The sequence below is a fragment of the Polypterus senegalus genome, chromosome 12 (assembly GCF_016835505.1).
Source record: "Polypterus senegalus isolate Bchr_013 chromosome 12, ASM1683550v1, whole genome shotgun sequence".
NCBI classification, from domain to species: Eukaryota; Metazoa; Chordata; class Cladistia; order Polypteriformes; family Polypteridae; genus Polypterus; species Polypterus senegalus.
Genome location: NC_053165.1, coordinates 130,633,439 through 130,652,941, shown reverse-complemented (window position 1 = coordinate 130,652,941; position 19,503 = coordinate 130,633,439). Strand labels below are relative to the sequence as shown.

The following is a 19,503-nucleotide window of genomic DNA, read 5'->3' as shown; positions in this document are numbered from 1 at the left end:
CTCGCCACATGAGGCCGGGCATTGTCGTGCACCAGGAGGAACCCAGGACCCATTGCACCAACACAGAGTCTGACAGTGGGTCCAAGGATTTCATCCCAATACCTAATGGTAGTCAAGGTGTCATTGTCTAGCCTGTAGAGGTCTGTGAATCCCTCCATGGATATTCCTCCCCAGACCATCACTGACCCACCACCCAACCGGTCATGCTGAATGATGTTACAGGCAGCATAACGTTCTCCATGGCTTCTCCAGGCCCTTTCATGTCTGTCACATGTGCTCAGGGTAAACCTTCTCTCATCTGTGAAAGGCACAGGGTGCCAGTGGTGGACCTGCCAATTCTGGTATTCTATGGCAAATGCCAATAGAACTCCACTTTGCCAGGCAGTGAGCACAGGACCCTTTAGAAGACATCAGGCCCTCATGAAGTCTGTTTCTGATTGTTTGGTCAGAGACATTCACACCATTGGCCTGCTGGAGGTCATTTTGTAGGGCTCTGGCAGTGCTCATCCTATTCCTCCTTGTCTAAAGGAGCAGAAACTGGTCCTGCTGATGGGTTAAGGACCTTCTATGGCTTAATCCAACTCTCCTAGAGTAACTGCCTGTCTCCTATATAAATATGAGATGGAAAAGCAATTTCTTGGCCAGTTAAATGTATAATAATGATTGACAATAGATGCCAGGAGGAGTTCCATCCCCCATACAACAGGAGTTGGAGTCAGCAAGTTCAGTGCTGTCAGAGTTCCAGAGTGCTGTTAGACTGCATAATCGATGGAGGATATCCCTGGTTTCCACATTCCCATGTCTATCATTTAAAGAAGTCTACCCCCTCACTTTGGAGAGTCAGAGTCGGGAGGCAGTGAGCGACATTCAAAATGAGTGGAAGGGCGGAAACAAGAGATACTTTATTATAATTGTGATTTGCTAGCTTTTGCATATTTGGTGATTTATTTTAGTGAAATAAAATCCTTTATTTTAACCTGGGGTTGTGTTGGGTGATATTGCTTCTGAGGTTTGGGGGACAGTGTGGTCATAATATATATACAGGTAAAATTCCTTTACAACGAACTGCCAGAGACCTTTGCATCGCATTGCAATGAGATTCTGTATTTGTCACTATAGTGCTTTCTTTAACTTGTGTCCAGGCATTTGAAATCATTTCAATAGCTTCTTTCACTTTAATTTTAATCTCCTGTCTACAAGTTATGCTGACGAGAATTTTTTTTGCATTTCCTTGCGATAATACACTTTCAGGGTGCGAATGATGCCCAAATCCAATGGCTGAAGCACTGCTGTGCAAATGGGTAGGAGAAATTCTATGCGAACATCATCTAAATGCGGAAGCATGTTGTGGGCAGCACAGTTATCAATCAGAAGCTGAATCATCATTTTCTTCTTCTTCATATTGTGAGGTTTCTGAACTCTTTTGGGATCCCCCACACAGCGGGAAGGTCACGCTGAAGTCTGTCCTGAAGCGCGATTGCTGCGTCTGTGTAAGATTGTTTGTTTGTTTCCGGGGCAGGGCAACAGCAGGCTCACAGCAGTGCAGTGAGGCACCACAGAAGTGAATCCTAAAGACAGTCCCTGTCTTGCACCCCTAAACATGAGGCATAGTCTCAGCTTGAAACAGGAACAGCAGGGTTATTTATTGTAGTGGGATCTGCCACTCTGCTATCAACAGACACAGCAGTCAGGCAGGGTAGTGGCCAAGTTATACTGTCCCCTGCATTTACAATGTTCCTTGCATCACCCATAGAGTTTGCTTTGGCGGAGAGATGCAGCAGAGCTGTGAGTCTGCTGTTGCTTTAGCAACAGATAAACAGTCTTCCACAGACGCAATGATCGCACTTCAGCACGCTCTTCTGCGTGTTTTCCAGTTCGGGGAGGTCCCAAGAGAGTTTAGAAACCTCGGTTGAATGAGTGCCACATTAATAGGAAAAATTCTTGAACGAGCATCACTTAACCACATAAAACAGCTTTGTTGATGTTGTTAAATAAAGCAGTTTGCATACATTTGCAACCCGAGATTTTTCTTCTTTTTTTGCTCGGTCTTTCAAAAAAGTTGACAATGTTGATGGCGAAATTTTGAATTCACTGGCAACATCATTTTTCTTTTTGCCGCAATCGAGACCTGCAAAAACGTAACGTTTTTTTTTTTTCTAATATGAACTGTTATCATTTTTTTGTGTCAGCTGTTTCTATAGAAGGGTGACAATCAGTTAAATTATATTGGATGTTTTTCAAATGTTGATGAGCAATAAACAAAAGATATCACTGAAAATCACAGAAAACAAAAACAGTAAAAAAAACAGTACGAAAGTTCGAAGAAAGAATTTTTTTTTGTTTGTTTCTGTTTGGGAATTGTGCACAACTGAGCTACGACCACCAAATTAACTGCTCTGGGAATGATTCATTCAGGCATTTCAAGGTCTTTTGGGCACTTCGTTGTAATGAAAGTATCTGCTGAATGTATTTCGTAGTAACGAGATTTCGATAGACTCGTGTCATATGGGGAAACTGTTGGGACCATAAAAATACTTTGTCGTAATGAAAATTTCATTGTAAAGATATTAATTGTAATGGATTTTTACCTGTATTTATATAACTTAATCTCTATGCTGTATATTTTTCTTACATCCAATTGCCTGAGAGCTATCACAGCTCTCATATCTCACTTGTCTGTCTTGCATCTTCTGCCTTTCTGTTTAGTCTTGTATGTTGTGTCCTCACACCTGTTCAAATGGTTCTTAATTTTATTGAATGTGTGAAGAGTGTAATAGAGCTAGGTTTTATTTTGTGTTATTAGTTTCTGAAAGATTCTAAATCAGGATTTACAACTTAAGAAATAAAGTGTGCTTTAAAAAAGGATCTGTTTATTAATTCAATTTGTGTTTCTCAGAGCTCAAAACATGACTATATATAGAGTGGAACCTCAGGTCACAAACGTCTCTGAGCACATACAAATCAGGTTATGACCAAAAATGTTTGGCAAACTTTTGCATCTGCTCACAACCGTACACTCGGGTGACGAACAAGCCAGTTTCCCTTCCGGTTTGTATGCGCCGATGATTTCCGCACGTGTTCAGTCTCTCCCTGTACTGTACATTGTTCTCCGTGCATCATGCAGGGAGACTCTCCCTCAAAACTGTAACCTACTCTAAACCCAGCTTCCTCCTGTGGTATAGCGGGTCCACAGTTTCCGTCAAAAAGGCCAGTTTTAATAATCACTGCACTCGTGTGGTGTGTGGCCGAAGCGGTTCATGCGGAGTTTGTGATGAGGGCGTTTCTCACCGAAGTGCACAGGTGAGAAGTGGTCCGCATCCATGTGTTGATTGCTACAACTACCATGTCCTCTTCATAAATAGAAGCGCGAGTCTGCTCAAGGGAAAAAGAAGAGAACAGGAAAGAACGGAAGGTTGCAGGAGAAGGCAGGAAGCGGGAGGAGAAAGCCGGTGCAAGAGAGAGAGAGAGCGCACAGACTCACATGCAGCTGAGAGAGAGAGAGCACAGGCTCACATGCAGCTGAGAGCGAGCGAGCCTGTGCGTACCGCTGAGCAGGGAGCCTGGGTGTTTGTCTCAGTGTTATTCAATGTTTTTACATGTAGTTTACTATTACACTGTGCATTCTATGGTATAATTAACTACATATTTTTGTGCTTAAAAATCTTTAAAAAAAATATATTTACATATACAGTAGTTTATATGGTCTGGAACGGATTAATTGTATTTACATACAATCCTATGGGGGAAATTACTTCAGGTCACGACCAAATCGGGTTATGACCAGAGTTATGGAACAAATTATGGTCGTGGACCGAGGTTCCACTGTGTTCTGAGCCATTTTCCCTTTCGGTTTGTAAGCGCCTAATATTTCCGCACGTGTTCAGTCTCTCCCTGTGCAGAGAGAGAGAGAGAGAGAGAGAGACACACACACATGAGAGAGAGACAGACACACACGAGAGAGACGCGCACGCGCGAGTGACTGACACACACACACACACACACACACACACACACACACACACACACACGCACGCACACACACGCACACACACACACACACACACGAGAGAGAGAGAGAGAGATGGCTGGACGCATAAGGCCGAGAAGGCAGATAAAGAATGCACCAAGCTTGTTTTTAAAGAGATAGATCTGAGCATTGTTTTAACCTCGTTGTATTTAATGAAGACTTTTTTCTGTTGGATTTTAACCTCCACTTTTTCTGTTTACAGCGATTGGTTCTTAGCGAGCATTGTTGCAATGTTACTTTTCTTGGTGGTTTATTAAATTACGAATTTTTCAAATGATCATTTTTTTCCCCTGTGCTTAAAACTCATTAAAAAAAAGTGGTTTTTAGCGAGCATTTCATAGCGCTATAGCACAAACTCTTACAGTGTTCAAGGTTTTCTCAGTGTTATTCAAAATTTTTACATTTAGTTTTACTATTATGCTGTGCATTCTATGGCATAATTAACTATATTTGTGCTTGAAAATCTTTAAAAAAATATATTTAGATACAGTTCGTACGGTCTGGAACGGATTCATTGTATTTACATACAATCTTATGGGGGAAATTACTTCGGTTCACGACCAAATCGGTTTACGACCAGAGTTTTGGAACGAATTATGGTCGTGAACCGAGGTTCCATATATATATATAATAACAATTAAGAGTCCAAATCATCATGAAGGTTTGGGACAGCCACCTGTATTTTGTTTTTCCTGGCTGCAAAAAGGTTGAAATAAGTAGCAAGATCTGCATAGAATAGAGTCCAAAACAGAACTGACTGCAATAGCCAAAGATGGAGGCTTTAAAGGCCCGTAGAGCAAATGGCGTCACTAAAATGGCCGGAACCAGAAGTGATGTTGTCTGGACTGGAAATGACGTCAGCAAACGGGCCGGCTTCGGATGTAATGTCAGCAAAAGGCCCGGCTCCAGAAGTGATGTCTTCTGAGGTGCCGGAACCTTGCAGGATTTCCTGTAGGAAACTGAGAAAGACAGTCAGCGCACTCCACCGCCCCCTGGTCGGATGTTTTATTACAATTACTCAGAACCTTTAGCTGCCTACAACTTGCACGTGTGTGACACTATATATATATTGTGCCTCCTCCAGACCACGAGGGGGCGTCCGTCCTGGTTATGTTGGGGGCCTCGGGTAAAGGGCTTGGAAGCCCAGCCCTGTAGGGACCCGTGGCCATCGCCAGGCAGCGCCCTGATGCCGGTATATCCTGTGTGGTCCCCGGCCGGGATGCCCAGGAGGACCAGAGGAGGGCTTATGCCTCCTCCAGACCGAGAGGGGGTGTCCGTCCTGGTTATGCTGGAGGCCTCGGGTAGAGGGCTTGAAAGCCCAGCCCTGTAGGGACCCGTGGCCACCGCCAGGCGGCACCCCAGTGCCTGATTATCTCGGGAAGACGACAGGGGACACCCGGACGGCTTCCGGGTGCGCAGCTGGCACTTCCGCCACACGGGGCTGTGTCCGCGGGAGATTGCCGGGAAGCAGCTGGAGCCCATCTGGGTTCCTATAAAAGGTGGCCGCCTCCCTCCAGTCATTAGCGGAAGTCGGGTGGAAGAGGACGGAGCTGGAGTGAGGACTGGAGGCGGCCAGGAGAAAGAGAGGCACAGGACTGTGTGGCCTGGGCATTGGGGGAATCGGTGCTCAAAACACTGGGGTTTGTGACTGCACTAATTTGTAAATATTGTACAAATAAACGTGTGTTGGGTGGAACTATGTTGTCCGTCTGTGTGTGTCCGGGCCATGTTCACAATATATATATATATATATATATATATATATATATATATATATATTATATAGCCATGCATGCATGAATAGGGGGAATTGCAAGGGCTGGCGTAGTGATGGTATTTCCAGCCTGAGTTGAGAGGGGGCACTTATTCATATGGTGTTCTCCTTCATCTGCAGACCTGAGGTTCCGATTGTCAAGGATCCATGACTTCTGTTTCTGCATTTTAGCCTAACTTCATTTGCTCTGGAAACCATATAAGGACCAGCTTCCCATCCAAATGACAGTCAATGAATGGATGTGCATCTGAGAATATTTAAATCTACATTTAAAGTTTATATTGATTTTTACCAAAATTAAATGAGGATCACCAGCCACTGACCAGTCCTTTTTCTGTGTTTGGCTTCTTGTTTTACTATATGTAGTTGATTAAACATTTTTATACAACCCATTTCTTCCCATTTTAAATGTAAGCAGTTCAAATCCAATGAAAACTCTGAAATGGTACAAAGATAAGTAATAAACTTGAAAAGATTTAACAAAGTTTATTTTACCAAAAACTGAAACATGATGTAACTTATAAAAATAAAATTAGACAAAAAATAATGGATTAACAACTTACAGTTTGCTAAAGCAATGAAATTTTATTGAGTTTTGTAAGTTAATGCAAGTAACTCCTACAGGTTTACCAATTTTTAATGATTAATTACAAATTTTCCGTCTGTATAAGAGCTGTTTGGAACAGATTGTCTTGCTTTGCTCTCAAAAGCATTATTTTGACAATACTGCACTGCAGATTGCTGTCACAGTAGTGAGAAAAATGTAATTAGCAAAGGAAGACAGAAAGACCATAATAACCTTTAAAAGTGTAGGCCTTTCTTTGAGAGGTATTGCAAAGAAAGCCAAAGTGTCAGTCACTACAGTTTCCTTTGCCATTAAAAGGAACTTGGAAACTGCAGGAGACACTGAAAGGAACCAGTCTGGTAGACCCAAAGCCACACCAGAATCAGAAGACCGCTTTCTGAGAGTCAAAGCTTGTGTGATGGGCCATATGTGCCACTCAGCTCGAGATCACTGAGGATTTTTTTTCCCTTCATTTGTATCATGCCTTTTTAAACTGGTTCCTCAAGTTAAATTTGGATTGGTCTTTCATTCTGCCTAATTATGATGCCCAGGGCTTCTATGCTATAGTTAAAGAAAACTAATTAGATTTATGTTGACATTCAATGCTATTTGCAAAAAATATGCTCCTGCTGAAGTTTATTTTCAACCTCTAAATGTTGCAGATCTTATACAATGTTTTGTCCATTAGGAAGTGATAAGTTTGAACCAGTAAGGTAAAGTTCCACGCCATGTGTATAAACAGATGCTTTTTCTGTCCTTCCCTTACAATACTCCATACCAATGGTTGTTTGCACAAGTAGGAGATTAGAAGTTTATAGACAAAACAACAAAAGGACACTACTGTATGGTTCTACATTCTATGTCACATAAATCATAATGTATATTTTATATTTTTCACATGACTAGAAACTTCAGTGCAGGAGTCAAATGGTTTAATCAATGCATCTATGTTGGGCAAAAACTTAAATTCAGATAATATAGTGAAAAAATAGCACCATCACAGAATTCAAAGAAGCTGGGATAGATTTTTGTAATGATTATTGTTTGGGGTTTTTTGTATTTTTAATTTTATATAAGGGAATTTATTATTTTTTGTTATTATTATATTATTAAATTATTTTGTTTGTAATTTTGGCCACCATATTGTATGTTATTTTGCTATTTGGTGGCCATTTTGTGAATAACAAGTATTTAAGTTATTAGTGCGCTCCTTTTGGCATTCAATACTTTGTATTAATAAAGAAAATCATTCAAGGTGTTAAAAGTAGGATTTCTAAAGAGCATTCAGGGCAAAAGACATTCCCCCATTCAACTTTGATTTTTAATTTCTGTATTGGCTTATTTGTTATGCTTTTGTTTTCAGTTTTGACTTTGGCTTTCCTTCTGACTATAATTTATGGCTCCCCATCATCTGGTACTTCCTGGGAAAACAAATGAACTGCTTACTATTTAGTAGCATAACATTTTACTTTTGGTAGTAATTTTCTGCTTAAAAAAGTCAAATTTGCTTTTGCCCAATCATTTTTTTAAAAACTTTAAGTAGAATCTTCACATCCTTGTTTCTTAGGGAAATTGGTGTGCAGGATACACATTCTAAAATACTTTACCAATAGACTTTCACTAAGCTAACACTTTAGAGCAATTTAAAAAAAAAAACTGCTAAAAACCCATTATTTTAAAATGGTATTTTCATAGCTACATTTTAGTTGCATCCCTGTTAGTCTATTTGGGCATTGAATTGTCATTTTCCTCTTCTACAATTCCCTACTAATCTGTACTATTCTCTGCTGTCTTTTCTGGATCTTCTATGGTGCTGATCTGCACCACCACCATCTGATCAAGGCACTATGCTGCCCCCTGTGTTTATACTGTAGATTGAATGGTGGGTATCTCAGATGCCCACATGACCATCATCATCAAATTCTTCCTTGTAAAGCCTGAAAATCATAAGGAGTGATCTATTTTAGGTAGAATGCCCAGTGGGGACTGAGTGGTCTTTAAGACTTGGAACCCCTGCAGAATTTTTTTTTCCAGCCCTCTGGTCATCCAACCTCACCTTTTTGTTTGTGTTATACTGTATAATATTATTGCCTATTCTTTTTGTTTGTTTTATATAAACTTTTTATTTAATCTTGTAGTGCACTTTAAGCTACACTGTTTATATGAAAATATGCTATATAAATAAATGATGTTATTGTTAAAAGGTTTTAATTTTTCTAAGGAAAAACAGAAATTGATAACTGGCATAGTGCTTTCTTTCCCTGGCTTTGATGGCAGATGTAATTTAACTAAGATTTCTTTCTGTATCTAATGCCCGGAGATGTGATGTTTCATTTCTGTTTAAAGCTTTAACCAGAGAATTATTTTCATTTATATTACAATTAGTAAAATATCACCTAGTATTCCTTAAATTTGTGAATTTCCCATTGGGATTAATAAAGTATCTATCTATCTATCTATCTATCTATCTATCTATCTATCTATCTATCTATCTATCTATCTATCTATCTATCTATCTATCTATCTACCAATCAATTTATTGATTATTTTTCTGTGTTCAGCAACTTTGGTTCCATCTGTGTTGATTTCTGTGATAGTGTTACAAATTAATTTCTCATGTATTTGATGAGTTGACATCTTATTAGCTTTTCTCTATGTTCATAATAATAAGAATTATGTCATTTTAAGTAAAAGTGGCTTAGTGTCTTTTGTGTTCAATACATTAATTGAATAAGAAAGAAAGGTAAGTTTTTACAAACATTTGGATGATGCAACTACCATAACATATCATTTAGATAACGGAACAAGCTTGATTTCATGAATGGTTTTCACTCATTTGTACAATTTGTGTTATGTGAAATAAATACAAAGCCATCACCCCCGTCAATCTGTATAATGTGGAAAATAATGTAAACAATAGTAAATGTTGAGAGGCAGTGACATGCGCAGACCTTTGGATGAGTGATGGCTCACAATATGGAGAATTGCATTTTATAATAGAAGATCTGTTACATTTTAACCCTGTACAGAAATTAGTGCCTACTTTTATTTCTGCGCTTTTAATATCACAGGAAATTTGGATGGAACATCAGGAGTACCATAATATTCAAAACCTTAGCAAAATATTTGTCAATGATTGCTAATTATGTCAAATTATCAGAATAAGAAACTAAACTAAACTATTGCAGATATACTTTATGTTCTAATATGATACCTTTTAACAAGATGGAAAAGCAAATAAATAAATTCTCTTCTATTACATGTGTAAATTGCAATAGGAGTCATTGGGAAAATTAAGGGTTGGGGTACCAGCCGGTAGACATATTTAATTTTCGTTAAAAAAAAGAAAAGGTTAAACAAACAGAAACTAGAATTCATTGAAGGAGCACTCTGTCCTCGCCAATAGATGGCCCTAGATAGAATTCTGACTTCTGATGGTTTCTGGGTTCATATATCATGAACCGGGAAAGGTGGGGTTGGGGTTTCTTCACAGAAACAGAACATGGCCTCCGGCCAGCAAGCCACGGAACTGAGGGTGGAAAAAGAAGACGTGATTAGGATTAGGTGATTTGTGGTGTTTACCTTGTGTGAGCCTTAAAGGTGTCCTCTATGCTCACATACTTGACATATGTAATAGCAAATGGGCCTTAACAGCAAGAGTTCACATCACATCACATAGCCCATCACTATAACTTAAATGCTATGTACAAATACTTTAACATTACACCATGAATTATTACTTAAAGCCAGCATGAACATGATATTATTGGAAGACCATCATTTTATAGTTCTACAGATTAAACACCATTTTCTGTTGCCACACTTACCCTGTACTTGGGCAAATGTTTTCTAACTATAAATTATCTGTGATGGGATCTATTTCAAAAGCAAGCATCACCACATCATAAACATGTAAAAATACTTATTCTAAATTTGATCAACAAAAATAAGATTTTATGATATATTTTATTTAGAGAGAGAGAAAGAGTAGTTGTCTCAGTGGTTAGTGCTGCAGCCTTACAGAATGGACTCTAAATGTTACCATTTCTGGGTTTTCAATGGAATCTGCATTTGACTGGTGTCTATTTTCACACATGTGAGCCTGGGGATCACCTTCCAGGCTCCAAGAAAGGTAAGCAATACCACCTTGGGACAAGAGGGGATACTGGCGCTAACCATTTTTCTTTCTCCACCACAATTCCTAGAAGACATTTGAGGGCAGTGTCTAGCCCTGCCCATATCACCTTAAGGACACTGTACCCATTCCTCCCAGGTTGCCATTAAAATGGAAGGTCCCAGGAAGGAGGCATTCATTTTGGACCTGGACCTCAACGATTACAGAGCTTCTGCTGAAATGCTATACCTTTGGCTGCAGAAAGCCTCTATATTTGGAGTACCAAGGGCACAAGCCTTTTTAATTTTCTTTCTTCCAGTTAAATGGGGTTGCCTAATTGACTGGTATCCCAACCTTCCTTCTGACATCCTTGGTCTGTTGGTATGAGTGTGTATGCTGAAAAAAGTATTATGTACCCTCTACAACACATGAAATAAGAAAATTGAGGAAATAAGTGAACTAGTTTACGTTTTTAGCTTTACTTTTCCTTGCACTTAAACTCTTTTTCATCCCTTTATTTTTCAGTCCTGTTCAGGAGGCTGGAGTGTCAGAACTTGAAATCATTTCCCAGCAAATAGAGGAGGAGAGTCAGCGTATGGCTCCTGTTCAGCTTGTCAGCTTTGCCTACCGTGACTTACCCCTGGCAGCTCTTGACCTCTCCTTAGCAGGATCACAGCTACTGTCTAACCTTGATGAGGAAGATCAAAGAGAAGGGTAAGAGTGCCTTAATTCAGGTTTGTTGGTGACTTTTTAAAACACTGGTTTAGTTTCAGGGTCGGAATGGGTCAGGTTTGAAAGGGAGTGCTTTGCTTTTTGTTTTGGTGATGTGGTGGGCAAATAGAAAAGCCATCCCACTGGGGTAGATAGGGAATTATCAACTCTATAGGTGAGGCTAAAAAGGCTGCAGAGGTTTTATTATATTAAGTTTTCTCTGTGCTTTGTTTAATTTCTACACTTATCCGTCCCTTGTATATTTCATTTGTCTATTTAAAGACACATTTGTAATATTTTGGCCTCCTTGCTTAGTATCTTATATCTAACAACATTGAATTACAACTGATTTGATTTGGGTTTTTTACTATATGGTGCAATACAACTCATTTTTGATGGTACTCATCAAAGCACAGTGTCCTATAAAAAAAATTCTCAGTATAGATTATATTAATTACTAAATAAAGAAATTGTTCATTTAAACACACAGAAAACAAAGTAGAAACAGATTAACATAAATAAAAACCAACTATATACTATACCATACAATCTTCTAAGCCCACTTAAACCTGAACATGGTCATTGGGGGACAGGGGCCTAACCCAGCAAGCATAGGGAGCAAGGCAGGATCAGTCACACCATCACAGGGTGAACACACATGCACACACCCACTTGGGCCACTTTAGGGCCAAATCACCTAATTGGCATATCTTTAGGACTGCAGAAGGAAACTTTAGACACAAGGAAAACATTCAAACTCCATGCAGGGAAGACCCGGGATTTGAAAAAACAGCAACATGTGTCCACAAATTAATTAATTAATTAATTAACAGATGAACTCTGGCCAGTTGACAATGGACAAAATTAAAGTTGTAAGAGACAGAGATAAAGACAAAGTCAGTCACAGCAGAGCAGACCTAGACCACCCCTACTGAGCATTCTTTAGTGTAGTCTTTGCTGAGCCATCCAGTTTGATGAGAGAATCTTTCCATCCAATGATTCCAATATTACTTTATTCAGGAGGACATTTTCAGATGCAAGAGAGCAGCTTGGCAGTAGAGCAGCGGCACCAAGTGCCACAGTAGGAAACAGAAGAGAAGCAGAATAGAGAAGGGTTAATAAAGGTTTATAAATATTCTATTGCTTATATTTATGTACAAATGACCAACAACAGAGATACAGTATGGACAGCTAATCAACAGCTCTAGTCAGGGTATGCTGGACTAAAGTAGTGAGTCTTCAGCCTGGATTTAAAAGCCAAGACTTAAGGGGTTGCTTTTATAGTAGCAGACAGATCATTCCACAGCTTCTAGACCCTATAACTAAAAACTCAAGCTCCCACTTATTGTTGCTGTTATCTTATTAATGCTTGGAATCTTAAGTAGGCAATCATCTTGAGATCTCAATGCGCACTTTGGTTTGTAAGTAATGATAAGTTCAGAAAGTAAGCAGGTCCCGACCATTTAAGGCTTTAAAAGATAAAAGGAGGATTTTGAAATCAGTTTAAGTGGTGTAAGGACATGAGAATTGGTGTTATTTGTTTAGATTTTCTTTGAATAGCCAGTCAATCCTAATAGAAAAAATGAATACATTAATATCTCATTATTTTGCATGTTTAGAAAATATATTTTGGAAAGTTTTGAAAAATGTGTTTTAAATGACAGGCAAGCATCAAATATAACACGTTAATCGCGTGCTGATTCAGTAAAACTAGGTGATTCCAGCTGAGTTAAAAAGTGACAATATTGTTATTGTTTCCATTTGTTAGATTAGCCACTCTTCTAAACAGTTCATGAGGTTTATTTCTGTTGTTATCTATTAATCTAAAACAGTAGTCCAAGCGGGCTATAAAGAGAGCTTTTTTCATACCTGGCCAGGACACCAACAGCATGGAAGGACAGGGAGAGACAACTTAAACATAGATTTGTCTCACCCAGGATACTAGATGGCAGCCTTCCTGAGGTTGCAGCTTTGCCATGAATTTCCACAGGGCATCATGGAACTTGGAGTTTGTCGGCTCAGCCATGTTGGGTTCCATGGGTGCCACCAGGGGGTACTGCGGAGACTGGGAAGCCCAACTTTGTGGGGCTCCTGCCTTACCCAGAAGGGCTTCCAGGACAAGCCTTGGGAAGACCAAAAGTACTTCCAGGGATAATATAAAAGGAGCTGCCTGCTACTACTGATGGAGTCAGAGTCAGGAAGAAGCAGATGAAGCTTGCTGGGGAAGCAGAGGAAGCCATGACAGAGAGAAGAAGACAAAAAGTGCTTTATTGTTACTGTGTGCTGTGTTGCATGGTGGCTGCACTATGGGAAGTGCTTATTGGAAGAGTTTCCCAAAATAAAAAGCCTTGTAATTGCAGCACTTGTGTCAGAGCCTCTGTTTTGTCAGGTGTCTGGGAAGCTGGAGTGCCCCCATGCAATTTGGAAGACCTTCAGTTTTGTTACTCTCTATGTTCTAGTTTTCGATATTCTACTTTGAGCCTGAGTGATCTCATTAAACCAGGGTGAGGTTCTAAACACTTTAATCGCTTTTGTTTTAAGAGGAGCTTCCATATCCAAAGCTTCTTTCAAAGTCACATTATAATTTGATGTGAGCTATCCAAACTGATTTCCACAATTAAGCTTGAGTTTCTTAAAATATCTACAACTTTTGATGCAGAGTTACACTGTCATTTTAATCTGCAAGTGTACTGGTTAGGGCAGCACCAGATAAAATCTAATTAAGTAGTGATCAGAAATAATTTATGGTGTAATATTTAAGTTTTGAACCTGAACTGTGTAAGTTATAATTGGATCTAATGTATGGTTATGACTATGGGTCGGGCCATTGACAATTTTGGCAAACCCTTCTGAGTTTAACAAATAAGTAAAACATTTGCTAAATTGTCAGTATCTACATAAATGTGTATATTAAAATGCCCCATCAGTAATATATAATCATAATTTATAGCTAAATCGAGGGAAAAAAATATGCCAAATCCAGTCATGGACAATGAATATGACCCAGATAGTCTGTAGACTAGGACTACATTTGACAATTTTAATTTTAATATGAATTCCAGCAGGGATGAATGTTTGCAGTTCATCATTCCAGGACATTAACAGTGTTGTTTTTAAGCAATTTCTATGTTGTGTTGGCTTTCCACTTGGGGTTGTTGTATTGCTGGAAAATAAATCTTGCAGGGCACCAATTTCTTGAAGACTGCATCAGGTTGTCTTGCAGGATTTCCCTGTATTTGGCTGAATTACATTTACCCTCACAAGCCTTTCAATGCCTGCTGTAGAGAAGCATCTCCCCAGCCAGATGTTATCAGCACCATGCTTCTCAGGAGGGTGAGTTTTTGATAGCATGCAGTGTTTGGCTTATGCAAAAATATGGCATTTCGCTTTATACCCAAAAAGCTCTCATTTGGTCTCATCATATCACAGAACCTTCTTCCAGCTGACTTCAAAAGTCTACCTTGTGCCTTCTGTTGAGATGTCATATACGTTTTTTTAATAGTGGCTTTCTTTGACACTTTTCAAAAAAACAGTAATTAATTAAAGCACTTGGGCAATAGCTGTTGTATGCACAATCTCTCCAATCTTATACACTATGCCTTGTAACTCCTTCAAAATGTTCAGAGTTGTCATGGCAGACTCCCTTACTAGTCTTCTTCTTGAACAATCATTCAGTTTAAACTGATAACCTGTTCTCGGCAGATTTACAGCTCTGTCGTATTGTTTCCAATCCTCAATGATTGATGTAACTTGAGTGCAAGTGATATTCAGTGACTCTGACATTTTCACAAATCCATCCTGATTTGTGCTTTTCATGTAGCTGCATGGAGTGTTCTTTTGTCTCCATTGTGTAGGTTAGACTACCATACTGACTTATCTCAAGTTGGACCTTCCAAGTAAGGTGCATTTATGCTACAATCAATTGATACCCCAGATAGGCGATCTCTGAACTAATTACACAATTCTAAAGTCAACTGTTTGCACCAGTGATGATTTAGGTCATTTTAAAGGAGTTGGATACTTATGCAGCACAGTGAAGGATTTTGTGTTTTGTATTTGTAATTAATTTAGATCACCTTTGCAGAAATCGTTTGTCTTTGAAATTATTAATGAGTATTCCTGTGTCAAAAAAGCCAAATGAAATCTATTGTGATACAATGATGTATAACAGTAAAATGTGACTCTTCCAAGGTGGAAAGAACACTTCTTATAAGCACTGTAAATGCTTTCTCCAAAAATATGTTTATTTGTTGCTAAAGTCTGCATAATATGTAGTTAATAAAAATTTGCCAAAATTAATGTAATGGAACCCGGTGCTAAAATTTTATAAACCTTTTCAATCAACTTATTGTTTTATATTGGTAAATCTGTATAAGGATTTTGAGACTGTATGTGACTTCAGTGTTGACAGTTGTACAAATGATGGTGTGGCTAAGATAGAGCCTGTATGGGGTCATATGTTGTTTATTCTGTCTTAGGGTCAGATGTTCTTTAACACATTTGATGAATGTGTTTTAATAGGACAGGGGATCCACTTACTTTAAAATGATTATAATCCAGAACCTCACAGACATCTAAATCTACTATATAGAACAAGCTTTGAAACAAATCCTTTTTATTTCATATTTTATTTTAATCTAAAGTGGATGACTTTAGTTGTTGAAGTCTGAGTAACTCTAAAAGGTAAATCAAACTATCTTAAGCTAAATCAGTTTCTTATTAACTTGAACATTGCAGGTTTAATGAGGAACATGACCTCTCCAGTTTCCAATAATTACTGGGCACTGATAAAATTCCTCAGGAAGAGAGCAGCTAAAAAAGACTTTTTCTGTTCTCTCAAAAGTGGATTGAGAGTTTTTTTTTGTAATGCTAAGTATAGAAACTCTCTGCTTTTGGAGTGTCACCATGGTTGGATGAAAGAGCTTAAGTGGCCTAATGCACCTCAGTGCTGTGATGTTCTGAGGCTTGAGCTCCTGGTATGGTTGTATTTTGCAAAACATTCAGATGGAAAATAAGAAAAAATTGACTCCCATGGAAGGCTGCAATGAATTCAAAAACAGCTTAATCAAGGACACAATGTACCTTAGATCCAGAAAAGGAATTGTGTTTGATGTCATGAACCTGGTGGAAAACTGCTCCATATAAAGTGGATTCAGAAGGTATTCTGAACCCTTTTCTCTTTACACATTTTATGTTGCAGCCTTGTGCTTAAATCATTTGAATTGTTTTTTTTTTTGTCAACAACCAACACTTAATTTCTCAAAAGGACAAAGTAAGAGCTGGATTTTATAAATTTGTTTTGCAAATTTACTGTTTTGAAAAAAAAACAAAAAAACTGACATATCACATTGACATAAGTATTTAGACCCTTTACTCAGTACTCATTTGATGCCCTTTTGGCAGTGATTACAGCCTGGAGTCGTCTGGGCTATAACATGACAAGAGTTACATATCTAGATTTAAGGGTTTTCTGTCATTCTTCTCTTCCCTTCTCACAAGTCCTGTCAGGTTGTTTGGAGCCCGTAGGCTGCCAACTATTTTCAGGTCTCTCCAGAGATGTTTGATTGGGTTCATGTTCAAGGTCTGGCTAAGCAAGTCAAGGACATTTGCAAAGCTACTCCTGTGTTGTCTTTGGTTTGTCCTTAGGGTCATTGTTTTGTTGGAAGCTGATCCTTTAGCTCAGTCTGAGGTCCAGAGTGCTCTGGAAAAGACTTTCATTTAGGATATCTATGTATTTTGCTTCGTTCAGCATTTCCTCAACCCTGTCCAATCTTACAGTCCCTTCCACTAAAAAACATCCCCACAGCTTAATGCTGCCATTACCATGCTTCACTGTTGGAATGGTATTGCAAAGATGAGTGGCACCTTGTTTCCTCCAGACATGATGATAATCTTGATTTCATCACAGCCTAAGAATCTTTTAAGTGAATTTTTGCAAACTTCCTTGTGTCTTTTACTGAGCAGAGGGTTCTGTCTGACAACTCTGTCATAAATCTCAGATTGGTGGAGTGTTGAAATGATCGTTGTCCTTCTGGAAGCTCCTCTCATGCTCAGCCAAAGTGACTATGAGGTTCTTCGTCACCTCTCTTACCGTGGCTCTTCTCCAACGATAGTTCAGTTTGGCCAGGTGACCAACTCTAGGAGGAGTCGTGGTTGACTCAGACTTATTCCATTTTAGAATTATAGAAGCCAGTGAGCTCTTGTGAACCTTCAGTGCGACCAGAACTTTTTGTAGCCTTTTCAATATTTGAGCCTTGACACAATCCTGGCTGTAAGCTCTGCAGGCAGCTCTTTTTGACCTCATGGCTTGGAATTTGCTCTGATATACATTGAGAGCTGTAGGGACTTCTATAGACAGGTGTGTGTCATTCTTAATCGTGTCCCATCAATTGATTTGACCACTGGTGGCCTCCAAACAAGGTGTAGAAGTATCTCAATGATAATAAATAGAAGAGGATGCACCTGAGCCAGATTTCCAGTGTCGTAGCAAAAGATCTAAATACTTGTGACAATACAATATTTCAGTTTTTTATTTTTAACAAATTTGCAAAAATTCCTAAAATTCTGTTTACACTTTGTCATTCTGGGATATGTATTGTTGTCTGATGAGGGAAAAATGAATTTAAATTGCTTTAGCATGAGGTTGCAACATGGTAAAATGTGAAAAAAGTTGAAGGGTTGTAAATACAGGTCAAATTTTGTTGCAACGAATATTGTTAACAACGCAATTTTCGTCACAACAAAGTATTTTTATGGTCCAGACAGTTTCCCCATATGACAGAGTGTGTCGGACAGCCAGGACACTTCTCCCTTGTATGGACTGGGGGGAGCAAGCCTGGTCAGTACAGTACCTTCCCCGGAATGCTAGATGGCAGCCCCCCTGGGTTGCAGCGGTGCCTAAGACCCCCACAAGGCTTCATGTGAGTTGGAGTTTGGTGCAGCCCTGTTGAGATCCATGGGTGCCACCAGGGGGTGCTGTAACTGCTGCTGTGCCCTACAGAGCAGCTCTTCCGCCACACCTGGAAGTGGTGCCGGGAATAGGTCATCAAGCACCTGGAGCACTTCCGGGTGTATTATAAAAGGAGCCAGTAGGAGGGAGACGAAGCTTGCCAGGAGGAGTGGAGGAGGAAAAGAAATAGTAAATGTGTTGTATTGTGCTTGGGACTCTGTTGTGTACTCGTGGGAATGTGTAAGACATTCTCCATGTGGGAAGAAAAAGAAAATAAAAGCCCTGTGTGCTTTGAACTTGTGTCCTATGTCTGTCTGTGTCAGGGCTGGCCTTTATACGGAGTCTATAGAAATCTCGTTAGTATGAAATACATTCAGCAGATACCTTCATTACAACGAAGTGCACAAAAGACCCTGAAATGCCTGAATGAATCGTCCATACAGCACTTTCCTCATACCGATTTTTTGCTGTGTTTGTTTTCTGTGGTTTTCAGTGATACCTTCCAAGCATCCATTGGAATTTAACTCATTGTTACCCTCCTATAGAAATGGCAGACATGAAAAAATAGTTCCATTAGACAAAAAACTTGAATTTTTTTTTGCTCTCGAATCCTGGCAAAAAGACATAGATGTTGCCAGTGAATTTGGAATTCCGCCATCGACACTGTCAACTTTCTTGAAAGGCCGAGCAAAAATAGAAGAAAAATCTTGGGTTGCAAACCTTGGGCCTCAGCGCAAACGTATGCGAACTGCTACATTTGAAGACGTCGAAAAAGCAGTTTTTATGTGGTTCAGTAATGCTGGTTCAAGAAACATTCCTATTAGTCCATCACGCATTCAAGAAAAAGCAAAGTCACTGGTGTGAGGTTTCTAAACTCTTTTGCGACCTCCCACAGTGAGACAATATGTGTCTGTGGAACACTGTTTATTCGTTGCTGGGGCAACAACAGGCTCACAGTGCTGCAGAGACTCGAGCAAAGCAACTCCGAAAAGATATCGATGGGTGATGCAAGAAATATTATAAATGCAGGGAACAGTATTACTTGGCCACTAACCTGGTCACGACCCTACCTGACTGCTGTGTCTGTGTATAGGAGAGTGGTAGATCCTGCTGCAATAAATAAGCATGCTGTTCCTGTTTCAAGAAGAATAAATCTAGTTTTGCTAAAGTACTGAGACTCAGCCATATTTAGAATTCCTCCCTCCCAATTGGCAAGACAGTACTTCAGCAACTGGATTTGGGCATCATTCACACCTTGAAAGTGTATTATTGCAAGAAAATGTTGAGAAAAATTCTTGTTAGCATAACTTGTAGACAGGAGGAGATGAAAATTAACATGAAAGAAGCTATTGAAATGATTAAA

At 39.3% G+C, this 19,503-nt stretch overlaps 1 protein-coding gene across 3 annotated transcripts in view; it reads left to right on the top strand.

Annotated features, from left to right (window-relative positions):
- Positions 1–19,503, top strand: part of tmem266 (transmembrane protein 266) — a 505,213-nt gene that overhangs the window by 125,416 nt on the left and 360,294 nt on the right. For all 3 annotated transcript variants that reach the window (XM_039773428.1, XM_039773427.1, XM_039773429.1), the window contains exon 3: positions 11,006–11,194. In XM_039773428.1, the coding sequence (XP_039629362.1) occupies positions 11,006–11,194 (189 nt within the window). The remainder of the gene's footprint in view (positions 1–11,005; positions 11,195–19,503) is intronic.